General features: G+C 37.9%; 2 protein-coding genes across 2 annotated transcripts in view; one reads left to right on the forward strand and one right to left on the reverse strand.

Moving 5' to 3' along the window:
* Positions 1-6,735, forward strand: part of LOC131161352 (uncharacterized) — a 23,715-nt gene extending 16,980 nt beyond the window's left edge. Inside the window, exons 4-12 of the mRNA XM_058117062.1 lie at positions 602-660; positions 732-786; positions 877-927; positions 1,468-1,507; positions 2,417-2,457; positions 2,529-2,630; positions 5,433-5,480; positions 5,868-5,987; positions 6,371-6,735. Coding sequence (XP_057973045.1) covers positions 602-660; positions 732-786; positions 877-927; positions 1,468-1,507; positions 2,417-2,457; positions 2,529-2,630; positions 5,433-5,480; positions 5,868-5,987; positions 6,371-6,439 — 585 coding nt within the window. The 3' untranslated portion in view covers positions 6,440-6,735. The remainder of the gene's footprint in view (positions 1-601; positions 661-731; positions 787-876; positions 928-1,467; positions 1,508-2,416; positions 2,458-2,528; positions 2,631-5,432; positions 5,481-5,867; positions 5,988-6,370) is intronic.
* A 256-nt stretch (positions 6,736-6,991) lies between these two features.
* LOC131161353 (sucrose-phosphate synthase 4) lies at positions 6,992-13,402 on the reverse strand. The gene is made up of 14 exons (XM_058117063.1): positions 12,942-13,402; positions 12,651-12,743; positions 12,300-12,556; positions 11,170-11,233; positions 10,853-11,058; positions 10,044-10,524; positions 9,814-9,945; positions 9,462-9,593; positions 9,191-9,367; positions 9,025-9,078; positions 8,809-8,871; positions 7,752-8,588; positions 7,473-7,600; positions 6,992-7,375 (listed from the first exon to the last, which is right to left on the reverse strand). The coding sequence occupies exons 1-14, from the start codon at positions 13,308-13,310 to the stop codon at positions 7,102-7,104; spliced, it is 3,267 nt and encodes a 1,088-aa protein (XP_057973046.1). The 5' UTR covers positions 13,311-13,402; the 3' UTR covers positions 6,992-7,101.
* Positions 13,403-13,448: the final 46 nt, after the last annotated feature.

Consider the following 13,448-nt stretch of genomic DNA (forward strand, 5'->3'; position numbering starts at 1 on the left):
ACATGCCAATGAAGTTGTATTGTGACAACAAAGCTGTCATAAGTATTGCTCAAAATCCAGTACAACTTGACCGCACAAAGCATGTAGATATTGACATGTCATAAAAGAGAAGATTGATAGTGGAGCTGTTTGCATGCCTTTTGTTCCTACTACTCAACAAATAGCCGATATTTTCACCAAAGGACTTTTTAGACCTAGTTTTGAGCTCTTTGTAAGCAAGTTGGGCATGATAGATATCTACGCTCCAACTTGAGGGAGGGTGTCGGATTTCTAGGGAATAAATTAGGAAATTCTATTTTTTAAAATCTGAAATTACTATTTCAGTTTCTAGTAGTTTCACTTTCCTGTTTTCTAGCCTAGAGATTTGCTGATTTGATTTGCTGATTTTGTGGTGATTTGATTTGCTGATTTTGTGGTGTTCCTAATTTGGTGGCCTTCCTCTACTATTTATCTTGTAATCGTGCCTCTTGAAATTACATAAGAATGGTTATTCTTCTTCTAAAAAATCCTTCACAGTTTAAGTAGGTTAAGGGCAATCAAGGAATAAATGTTTGATACTTGGCTGCCAGTTTCTTTATTTTGCCCTTGTTTTTTCTTATAGACACTGGAGCTTATTCAACAAGAACGAGTCTGCTTATCTGCCAAACTCCTGGAGAAAAGGTAAGCTGGGAAAGAGAAAATGTACAGAAGATTAAACAAAACCAGCTGTTGAGATATATATGCTATTACAGTGCTTACTATATCAAAGTTGCAGAGGATATGAATGCCAAGTTAAAAGAACAACAGGTTTGTTTCCTGAATTTCAGTTCATGTAGATTTGTTCTTATTCAGACCCTGATGTACCTTTTATTAATGAGGGTCTCCTGTTTTGTGTAGGACTGGGTCAATTCTCACAAAATTTGCAAAGATGCAGGAGCGCTTGCAGTGGTACTTCTTTTAAAGCCTATGTTTTTTATCTGCCAATGTGATTTTCCACTTTCAACTGATGTTTGTAAGCCCAGTTGGACTCAATTTCTAGTGGGAGTAATTAAGAAGTGCATCATTGTTATATGGAGTAATGAAGGACAGCCTATGGAGAGTTTTAGGTGCATATGCTCTAGGCATAAATTTAGAGATCAGGATTTTTACTTTGAAGATATTTAGATTATATAATTTTATTTGCTCTACCCTTCTTTTTTTAAAGCATTGTAGAAATTTAAAAGTGAAACTGTAAGTTCTTATGTTTTTTGGGTAGGTAAAAAATAAAAATAAAGATAATGAAACTCTAATTTATATAATGTCAACATCCATCTGCTTTTTTTGGGCTACCTCAATGAAATTTCTTGAGTAAGACATTACGGTGGTTATTTTTGGAGGTTGGGGGGGTGGGGGCTCTGTGGCCGGGTGGGCTTCATGATGTCTTTTATACCTTACTCTTATCACTGAAAGAGTTCTTCTGGTGGTCCTGCTGCTGAGAACTTTACGCAGGTCAAGGATGAACATGATGTACAAATGGGTGAAATTGGAGGTATGCCTAAATTTTATCAATGCTTATTAAGTTGTATTTTTTTAAATATTTCAAGGTATTTAATGGCCTTGACAATCGATTATTTCTTACTAATCAACAGCGATTGGGAAGAGTTCTTTGATTCATTATTTTGGGATTCATGTTTGGTACCATCTCTTGTCATTTTGAGGTGATAATACTGATTACATATTTTAGGAAGAGGGGGGGGGGGGGGGGGAAGAAGAAAAGAAAAGTTTCTATATGGATTGTGTTTTTCTTATGGCATGCCAGTGACCTCTCATATAATGCAATTATCTTGAACACGTGACAGATATTCTAGGTTCTGTTTTTCCATGTAAACAATGAAAGAGTGACTGAACAACCTTACATTGTTTCCCCATGAAATATTGATTAAGCTTGCTTCATGGGACAAATAGTTATATTCAAACTACGAGATCCCTTTGGAATAGCCATTTCCTTGGCCAACCTGCCTGATGTGATGTAACAGGTTGGTCTGTGGAATAACCATTTATTTTGAGCTGAGTCTTTCCTCTTTTCCTTGAGATAAAAGCAGTTGGCTGCTGGATCAGTAACAGTGAACGCACTGAATATGGCAGGGAATTGCTGAAAGCATTAGATACCTAGATAACAACATGGATTTGGAAGATGAACTACCTTATCCAGTTTCATGTCTGAGTTGGGCAAACTGAATTTCTAATTAAGCCTTTTAAGCATTATATGCTATAAGAAAACATGAAAAGTACACTGGCATCTATTGTGCAAACATTTACTAGTGCATGCAAGGGGTAAATGTGTTCTGTGAGTTGTAGGCAGGGGACCTATCATTTGAAAGGGGGGGAGAGTGCCATAGTTATCATAGATAATAGTGTATATCAGTACTGTTTTCATATGTTAGGACTTTACTTGCAGGGAAGGCTAGCATTGTGAGCCAATCCATTGAAGATAGCCAGGTGTGAACCTTTTTTACATCATTGTTTAGCTAGATGGAGTTCTGGTTTTCCTTACATCTTCATAGTTGCAGGGTGATGAAGCAAAGAACTTGATGATCAAGTTGGAGTCTGCTAAGGATAAGCTCGAAAAGATTGCTCTAATGAAACCCGGACTTGTTATGGAGAATAGCAAGGTTCAGTTATTAAAGTTTGATTGTCATAACTTCAATATGGTCATGTAAATCTTGAGTCATAATAAAATTATCTTTAATTATAAGAAAAAAGCATGAAGTATCAAAATGGTTTGAGGCATTATTTATTCGTCATAATATAGAAATTTATTTAAGAGAGAAGGAAATAGTTACAAAAAAAATAATGAAAAGTCAATAGGAGGAATAGGAATCCTACGAAATGACAACAAAAGCTAAAGAAAGATAATCCAATACAACTCTAATGAAGCAAGACGCTCCAATCTCTTTGCTAGTCTTCTAAAGAAACATTTCTAAGCAGGCCATGAGTAGAGCACCATAAAGACACAAGAAATACCACTCTGCTCATAATCAAATGAATAAAAGCAACAAGCCCCTTTAAATTTATGTTGTTCATCTCTAACCAAATATGCCGTAATGACTGAATAACATCAATAACATGCAACAACAACGGGCCTGTCCTCCCTTTTACCTTCCAATACCTCTAAAAATAACTAGATAGAAAGCATCCAAAGAAGGAGTAACTCAATGCTCCCAAAGAATACCAAACAAGCTAAAAGAGTCCAAGAAAAAAGACCATGTAAGAAAAGATGAGAGCAATACTCCTTACTCCTAAAACAAGGGACACAAAAATCTGGTGACAAGGCCTTATTTGGTCTTTGCTTTTGAAGCACATCTTTAATATTGACTTCATTAAGGATCACAGTCCAGTCAAATGCCTTTATCTTTGAGGGAACTTTAACTCTCCAGAGAAAAGAATGAAGACGAAAAAGTTTAGTGTTAAGAGCATGATTCAATTGAGAAAAGAAAGACTTGCAAGAGAAGTCCCCGGAGGAATCAAGAAACCAGATTCTTCTATTCCTCCCCATGTGATTTTGAAAGGAGTCAAGCACATTCAACCACTGGTCAAGATCATTCGTCTCCCTCTCATTAAGGTTTCTCAGAAAATAAAAATCCAAAGATCAGCCACCCTCCTGGAAGAAAAAGGAAATTTGAGATTGGATAATTGTGAAGGTTGGATAAAAGAAACACACAATGATGCAAACAAGCCAAAGAGGCTTCCCAATCCAAACATCTTTCCAAATCCATAATTTCTCTTCATTACAAACCTTGTAATGAACGTTGGGAGCAAAAAGATGATAAACTTGTCACGCAAATTTCCAAGGCTCTAGTAAGTAATGTTAGTTTCAACTTTAGCACCTCACCCATTTTTATTGAAGATGAAATTTACTATTAATCACCTCCTCACTAAGAAAATGCTTTTGAATACCAAATTACCAAGACAAACCCCCTCCCTCTTAGACCTACTCATTGTCTCCCACCTACAAGATGATTTGAGGTATAATGGCTGGCTAGTAGGATAATGAAATATCTAAGGGTGATTTGGCCCCCTGGATTAACTTCTCCTTTGAAAAATCAAAAGTTGAGCATAACACATTTAGTGAACAGATTTTCAGCTTTTAAAAAAGCTGACTTTTAGTGTTTGTGGGAACTTTTAGAAGTTACAGATTTGAAGCTTTTTAAAAGCTAAAAGTTAGTTTTTTTCCAACAAAATTTTCTATTCCGTTGTTGTCCTTAGTTTTTTTTCAAATAATTATCTATTTTTGGTCATTTTAAATGTTTTTATGTACCTCACAACTTTTTTACCAAACATTCAGGGTTAGTTTTTCACAGGGGGACATACAATTTTTACAAGAATTTCTACCAGCTCCTTTTCATCAGTTCTTTCTTTCTTTCTTAAAAGTTCTTTTCAAAAGTGGGGCCTAACTAAGCCTAAGATTTGGATATATTTTTATTCAATCATTTATATACTTCCAGCTTTTTTAGGTAATCCACTAATGAATTGTCTATACATTCACTCTTTTTAGTGTTTTTTTTTTAATAAAATTTTTAGAAGACCTGATTGACCAAAATTGACATCAGGCACTTCAAATAATTCATCATTTCATTATTGTGTTTCCAGTGGAAATTAGCACCCGTTTGGCAGATTATATATGTGGTTGAGTCACAGGAAGAGCTAGATGGACATTCATAGCATGCTGGAGGTTTTAAAGCACATTAAATGATTTTCAGATTTTTATTGACCAGATGGGGACAAACTATTTTGGTTTTTTTCCAATGGGTTTCTTTGTCCATGATCATGTAAATTGGTGGAAAAGGATTCATGTACCTGACTCTACCTAGTGGGACTTAAGGCTTGGCTTGTTGTTGTTGGGTTTCGTTACATCTGAAGAGAAGTAGATGGAGTTATATCTTTCTGCTTCTAGGCTTGAGTATTTCTAACCTGTCAATTTTAAAAAAGGAAAATTATGAGCTTAAATTTTTATATTTTATTTTCAAACAAAATTTTGTATAGATGTATTATTTTGTTTTGATTTCGTTTAGGGTTTAAGATTTCTCTCTCTTAAACTAAATTGCTTCTAATCAAGTTGAAGCTTTTCAAGAGCCCCCTTCCCACCAGCCGACTTGAAAAAAAGGAGGGAAAATAAAATTCATTAGGTTTTTCATACAAAAAAAAATTTATTAGAGGAAGAAAAGGGTAAAACTGGATGAGATAAAGATAAAAAGGAAATAAAATTTAAAAAATGAAGAACATCCATTCAGAAGCCCCTTTTTAATGCTCCACTCGTCACATAATTAATGGAGCTCTGTAAATTATTCACTTCCTGTTCCAATTCTCTCTCTTTATAGTTCTTTTCACTGAGTAGCCATTTTCATCATTGGATAGTTTTTTTTTTTTCACTTGAATCTGTTATTATCTCGAGGCTAATTGTTCTTCTGTTTTAGATGAAGGAGTCTATTGAACAACTGAAATGTCATATGAATGATTTAAAGGTAAATTTGTATTTTCTGTGTGCACGCATTGACACATTTATGAGCCCGACTGTTAATGCCAAACTTGATGTGATCAGAAAATGTTGTGGACAGAACTTCCTTTTTTTTTTATTTTTTCCTCGGCCACTTTGCACTGCTTTCTTAACTTCTCCAAAGAATCACATTGCAAGATTTTGTCATAGTAAATTGATAATTCTTTTGTGACAGTGCTGACTGTGGAACTGTGGGGTTTAGAAATAAATTTCCAAACTTCTTACATATTTTGTGAGTAGATTAGATGTTGGCTTCCAGAGGCATGAGTGTGTGTGTGTGCCAATTTGCATGTGTGCGACTCTGCAGGAATCTGTTTTTTATGTCTTCTTTATTTTAATGGATGGGTGACCATAGCCAGAACTAAGGGTGATGGATATAAGTATCTTAGAAGAGGAACACAGAGCTCTCTTATCTGATAAAGCTGGAGAAATTGAGTATTTGCAGTCTTTGCAGGAACAGATTGAGAAACTGAAGGTAACATTATTGTTTGCCTTTTTCTTTTTCTTCTTCTTTTGTTTTGTTTTTTTTTTTGTTTTTATTTGCGCATTTTACAGACATTAGACAGTATGTTTAGCATCTGTCTGATGATGTGATAAATTGACTGTTGGGCTTGGCAATTTATGAGTTCCAGTGAAGGATCAAGATTTGATGCTTGTGAATTGAATCGCTTCAACATGATGATTTGTCACTGCATTTTTTTTCATTGATAGGAAGATGGTGGTTTTGAAAACCATGGAAAATTTAGTGAGTTATTGGAGATTGTAAATCATTGCAGAGCAAATGGTGCACATTCAAGGGTGTCCTTTAACCATTTGAAAAGGTCTCAATCTTTCCATGGTTGTCTCTGCTTTTTGCAGGGAATTTCGCACACGATTGGATGTTCTTGTGGAGTTAAGTACAGGGTGCAAGTGGGCCTTTGTGCTTGACTACTTTGAACCTCGGTACATGAGACATGGAGCGCTTGAGAGGCTGAGAGAATAAAATTTTTTTGATTTCTTCAGCATACAAAATCAGTGAATAGGTAAATGTGCAAATAAATAATAAATATTCTTTTCTACTAAATATGTACCCTGATATGGTTATGTTGCTAGAGCATTGATATAGAGAGAGAGTTGGGAAAGTTTGAGTTGTTTTTGAGTGAAAAGAAATGCTAGACATGAGAATACTATCATATGCTGTTTGGAGCATTATTATACATAGAATGCTTAGCTGGTTCTTAAAAGCTCAGCGGGAAGCAAAATGGAGCAGAATTTGATTTGTTTTCATTAAAATTATGACTCCGCTTTACAGTTGACACCAAAGGCCATGATTGCATGAGTGCCAACTCGCCAAACCCTGTGCATGACCCTGTGCGTGACTGTGTGTGTGAGCACAAGTGAGGGGTCTGGATTGTTATGAATATTGAACATTTCAGGGGTCATCTTTTTTCAGTTGATGTAGATAGTGTCAATTGACATTTTTGAGACCTGCTTTAGATGTACATTCAAGTTGTATTTTGTATTCATATTCTTTATGATTGTGTTTTCTATATAATTATATGCATAAAAAAACACACAAAGAAAAAGAGAAAATGAGGGGAAAACTTGCGTCACTTGATCCCACAAGTATCCAGACTTGTTGAGATACTGTTGGTTTCATAACCCTCGATAAATATAGTGTTAGGCCTGTCTTGTGGGACCACATCTTCCCTTTTAAAACTATCATCACCTCGAAGGAGCTTCTCACTGCCATGCTCCACTGAGCCTCTCAGAATAAAGGTCTTGTGGAGGCCGGCCAGCAGGTCTTCGTAATCTGTATCTCCAACTTCTCCGACAAACACAACCATTTTGGATAGATCAATTCCCCACCTGATTGAAAGATACCTGCATAACACATGCATGTGAGCACTCACATCAGGGGTGAAAGATTTTTTTTTTTGTTGGGGGGGGGGGGGTGCAGGAGGAGAGAGAAAGGTCTGACCTTAGTGCCTGGGTCCTTGATGCAAATAATGGTACCACATTCAGCCTGGATGCAGCATGTGTGTAGACAAGGTTGCATCTGAAGCCTCTCATCCGCAGGCTCTGACGCAGGTCATCGATTTTCCGGGTCTGGCATCCATGGATTCAAAGCATCATTAGAATTTAGCAAGGTGGTACTTTTATAGAATCATTTTCCTTTGCTAAACTAATCCTTATGAGTTTTAATTTCTGCCTTTTGTTCGCCAACTAACACTAAAGGTTGGGGCTAGTAATGTCTCACCTTAGCTCCTGGTTTCACTCTGTACGCGTAGCACCGAGAGCTACACCCACTCCCATACTCCACGATGTCATCCTGAGTGCCGTCTTCAAGTTTAGCTAGCCTCATCACCATTGATCTCACATTCTCACCAGGCCACCTGTACTCAACATGGGCTTCATAGTCCACATCAGCTACCAAATCCTTCCATGGGTAGTACATTTCACTCCCACTATTACAAACGACAGCATCAAAATCTTCTAAATTTACTTGGCAACATTTCAGTGCTTCTATAGTCTCCCGTAAACTTGAACCAGTTAACAATACAAATCCTGTCTGGCCTGAGCCTCTGCCAGCAGCTTTCCTCACATTCCCTATGACTGTTGGAAAGGTTTCTGTGCAATCTCCATGAGTGGAATAACCATCCACAGCTATTACAGCCAGCCTCTGCCTTCTACCTGGACAGTAAGAAATGGAGGGATAGCCATTAGAGGAAGCCATATGGGTTATGGTTTCAATAAGTTCCTTCTCCCTGGTTGCTACATCAACCTCTCCATTAAGCTTGAAGTCTCCATCAATTGAAAATTTTAAGGAAAGGTCTTCCACATCCCTTAGTGAATCGCTCATAGGTTCTTCACGAGCAGGGATGATTTCGATACGGGTTGTAGGGTGACGGTTGCTGCAGTGCTTGATGTGGGAAAGGTAATTGCAGCAGTGTTCTGGCCACGAAAAGCGGTGGATGTTCTTTAATCCGTTCTTCCGGCACTCAAGCCAAAGGTTTTTGTCAGCAACAAGTTTGAGGAGAGCATCTGATATGGCCTTTTGGTCATGCGGATCAATTAGAACACCATTGTTGAGCGCCTGATAGAAACAGGTTCCCGATCAATTATGCCTAGTAGTTTCATAAGATATCCTTTTTGTGGGTCCAGTAGGATTTTGTAAATAATCATTATAGTTACATCCCAAGCAGTTAGATCCCACCATGGAATAAGGTTGCAGCCCAAAATTCAACTAGAATGCTTCATGCCTGTTTTTTCTAGTTCAGATCATAATACAATCATATATCAGTGATAACCATTACCTTGAGAATATCTACAGGCCCGCCGTTTTTAGTGGCGACAACTGGTAAACCATAAGCAGCTGCCTGCAAGAAAGTAGGATGAGCCATAAGGAATTCTTGCATGATCTTCTTTTCGGCTCAAAGCTAGACTTGCATAATACTGCAGATTCTGTGGGAGTCCTCAATTTAAGATTAGGTTTGAACCTTGCTAAGTTCACTATAAAAACCAAGACTCACTTCTATGACTGTGAGACCAAATGGTTCCACGAGTGCTGGATTGATGAAGACGCCCTCCAAGAAACAAACCCACCAGGATGGTATTACAATGTTAGTGTTGGCAGACTTAATATTTGCAGTTAAAGAGCATGTGTTGTGTATTGCCCACTTGGAACATGAGTTTTACCTTAGTTTTCGCAGCCAGGCGGTATATTTCAGGAACTTCGGATTGCGTATGGTGCTTGGGATAAGCAACCTGACCATACAGGTCATACCTGTCGATGAGCTTGAGCACTGATGTAAGAACAACTGAACTGCTGTTGGGCATCTCTTCTATGTCATCTCTGTTACCTAATATTAGTGTCTGAAACAAGAGGATGTGTTAGTAGCAAACTCAGGTCAGTTATCGCTAACACATTGCTTGGATTATAAGTGCTGTGAAATTTTTTTTTTTATACCAAATTGGCTAGTTCTCGAAGGCGTCGACACTCTCCGAAAGCCTTGAGCAAAGTCATGACATTTTTCTTTGGATCTGGACGAGATAATGCAAGTATCATGGGCTTGTGAGGATTCGTGAAAAATCGCATTATCTGCATTATGTTGAGAAAACACTGTTAGATTGCTTTTATTCAGTCTTTCGACATGCTGCGTGGAAATGAAATGATTTTATTCTTCATCATATTTAATATATATATATATTCATTCTCGGCGATGATCAACATCATTTTCCCCCCCTCCGTTTTGGCGCTAACTTCATTTTTACCCCTTGTGAGGAAATGCACGAGGAACACATGTTATTGTGCCACTGACCTCAGACCATAGAGGAGGTAGATGCCTCTTTTTTTGAGTCCTATCGGAGCCAATCAATGACTTGAGATCCCCATCACCTTCCAATGAATCCTGCACTGTAACGTTGCTGAAGTCCATCCCAGGTGTTATAACCTAAATTTCCATGCAATGATCAGAATGTGTGTCAGATGACTTAGCATGTTTTAGGCTATTAGTTCAAAAGATTGATGTCCATATATGTATGTATGTACCGCCATCCTTGGCATGTATCTTCCAAGGCAACTCACTCCGCGCCGTTTTCTGACCCTAAGCTTCCTCTCCAACTTGATATCAAACCCATCGTACAATCCCCACTGCTCTTCGATCTCTTGCCTGGTGCTGGTCACCACCATTTCGGCTGCATCCAGCCCCAACTCCTCTGCCTCAATCCGCCTCATTATCTTGTAGGTCGAGTTTATGTCCTCCTTGGAGAGCCGGCCCTGTTTGAGCAACTGCTCGAACTTGTTCCTTCCCAGTGAGTGCCCTGTGAGCACCATTGGAACATTCAGGGCCCCGGACAAGTGTGCAGCCACCTCCCCAGCATCGGCATAATGGCCGTGAATGACATATGGCCACTCAGGCTTCCCCCCATTCACCTGTTCGCCCACAGACCTCGCCATGCTTGCTATGTGGCTGAGAGCCCCATCCACGAACTCAGATATGTGAGGCCAAAGTGACTCTTTTGGGATGTACCTGTTTGTGCAGGGATGTAGCTAATTAGTCATCTGCAGGTTCATTGAAGACTAGGGGTGTAGCTAATCAATTGACTACTCAAGCACAGAAAAAATTTTAAGTTCTATTAGGTTTATGTTATTATGGAAAAACTCGAACCCAATTCATCAAATTACTCAAGTATTTAAATGCGGCCCAAGCTTGAATGCAGCTGAGTTGAATTGAGTTTAACGATAATATGAGTTGAGTTCGAGTGACTTGTGAGCTGACTTGAATTACTTGCACCACCATCATTGTTGAATACAATCCGAAACTACATGAAAAGGTTTTAAGTTGGTAAGATGCATACTTATGAGTGGGGCCACAGGGGAGGCGAACTATGTATGCGCCAGAGCAGGTGTCGCCACCACCATTAGAGGGGTAGGACAGCATTTCAATGGGCTCACCGTAGGTGGAATGGACCTCCGGGGAGGTGATCTGTCGAGTCAGTAGGTCGACACGGTGCACTCCTTTTGTGTTGGCTAGAGCTCTTGCCAGTTCCACAACATATTTCACCTGAAAATAAAAAAAAAAAGATACTAATAATAACACACACACACACACACACACATATATATAAAGTATAAACACCATTTATTAAGCAAAATGTATGTGAAGGACTAATACCTGACCGCCTGTATCCGAATCTCTTCCAAGTTCCATGTTTTCTCCACGTACCAACCCATGCAGACTACATGTATCAACAATTCATTAACACAGGTTTGATCTTTGATACTTAAAAATATATTTGCATATTGGATATATTTAATTTTTTCCTTTTTTTTTTTTAAGCAAATTCCTGGCTTCAAAGGTTTGAAGAACTAAATTTGGAAAATACATCAGAAAAAAAAAATTTAAATATTCAGATTAATATAGATATCTGTTACACTTTTAAAATCGTAAACACAAACTAATATATCATTTGGCACATGAGGTATGCGTGTAATATTGTTTTTATTTTTTAATTAATCTAATGAAATTATTTTCTATGTTGCTAATTCACTCTATATGCTCCTGCACTGTTTGGGTGATATTAATTTGATTATTTTTTTTAGAAATTAGATACAAGAAAAGAGTAATATATAGGCAGTATGAATGGGGAGATAGATATTTTATGGGTTCGATATAAGTAGGATATTTAGGATTTGTTTAGACGTATAGGAAATAGTTTTTTTAATTATTAGATTTTTATATAACTACAAAATTATTAACTTGTTTTCTGTTTTTTCAAATTTCAAGATTTAATGTAAGAAGCCTAGGCAATAATGAAAAGATGTTTTACAACATTTGTGCACAAATATTGAAAATTGAAAAAGAATGTGGAATTTTTTGTAATTAATTAATTGAAAAAATTGAGAAGTAAGAAAAATCATTTTCTACAAATGAATTGGCTCATAATATTTTCTTATATTGTTAATTTTTACCATTCAATTAAAGGTAAAGGGTTATTAAGGAGGAAGAATTGTTTTCTATGTTTTTATAAAAATAAGTCGTGGGATGGGTCACATGTAGGTGCACACCGTCTTGTTTTAGGTTTTTTTTTTTTTTTTTTTTTTATAATTAATTAAGTTTACTTTTTAAAATTGCATATTTAAAATATGATGAAAATTTGTTATAATTAGGAACAGTGGATTAAGAAATGGTTATATATAGGCAGTTGGGATTTGAAATTTAGGTCAGATATAAGTAGTTATAACTTTTTTATTATGTGTGCGCGAAAGTGGAGTCAGTTAGGGAGGGGAGGGGAGGGAACGAACCTGATGAGGACGATGTAGAGGTGGGTGGATGAGGAATCAGGAATATCATGATGGGACCAGATTTGCATATCAGAATTAATTCTGGGAATATTGCTGAGTGGTGGTAGTTGTGTAATTGCAGATGATTCTCCACCGGCTCCCGCTTTGATCTCCTTCTCCCCTTCCGAAAGCTCCGGAAGATCATCGGCGGCGTCGTTTCGACCCTGCTCCCTCTCCAGTCTCCGTTTCGCCAGCCCTCTTGTATCCTCACATGCTATCTACATATATATATATATATATATAATATAATATAATATAAATAAAATTAATTGATTAATGGGAGGGAGGGAGGAAGGAAGGGAGGTAGCTAGCCTGTTTCTTTTTGCGGGCAAGATGCCAGATACGCCAGCACATGTTCTCAAGCCTGTTACCGCGTTCCCGAGCGCTGTTCCTTGTAGCTATCACCTGTACATACATAGATGCGCTACTCAATTACTCATCATCCCCATCCCCATCCCCATGCATGCATTTGTTTTTACACAACATAGAGAGAGAGAGAGAGAGAGAGAGAGAGAGAGAGAGAGAGAGAGAGAGAGTAAATAACTAAAAATGAATGAATTGGGAAGCAATAGAAGAAGGAATTAATTGGGGTAATCAATTAACCTTGACCCAGGTGCGATGAAGGTCGGACTCCTCAAAGCTGTTGATGACTTCCTCCACGAAGTACTTTATGGGACTTATGTACAAACTCTTGTCATCATCCCCACTCCCACTCCCACTCCCATGATCATCATCATCATCTCCTAATTCATCTCCATCTAACGACGGCCTAGTACTAGCAGCAGCAGCAGCAGCAGCAGCATTACCACCACTCATTAACCCATAACCATTAATCCTCACTATATTATGATTTTTCTTCGATGATGATGATGATCTTGTTCTACCAGCAGTAGAAGCAGTAGCGGTGCCACTTCCTGCATCCAAAATAGCTTCCAAATACCCATTTATCCACTCGTTCCCTGTACCTCCCATCCACCCCCAACGCTTACTGATCTAATTAAGCTCTCTGTGCTTCAGGTAGAGAGTAGAGAGAAGAGAGAAGAGAGAGTGCCCAAGTGTTCTCCGCTCTAGCTCTAGCTAATTAATATATATAGTACTGGGGTCTGCATA

This window comes from Malania oleifera, chromosome 8, assembly GCF_029873635.1.
Source record: "Malania oleifera isolate guangnan ecotype guangnan chromosome 8, ASM2987363v1, whole genome shotgun sequence".
NCBI classification, from domain to species: domain Eukaryota; kingdom Viridiplantae; phylum Streptophyta; class Magnoliopsida; order Santalales; family Ximeniaceae; genus Malania; species Malania oleifera.

Excerpts from the sequence above, each read along its gene's own strand:
- LOC131161353 (XM_058117063.1), bottom strand. The coding sequence starts at position 13,310 with ATGGGAGGTACAGGGAACGAGTGGATAAATGGGTATTTGGAAGCTATT. Across the intron at positions 9,594-9,813 it reads TACCTCCTCTATGGTCTGAG|ATAATGCGATTTTTCACGAA; the intron begins GTCAGTGGCACA and ends AACATAATGCAG. Across the intron at positions 8,872-9,024 it reads TTGGTCTCACAGTCATAGAA|GCAGCTGCTTATGGTTTACC; the intron begins GTGAGTCTTGGT and ends ACTTTCTTGCAG.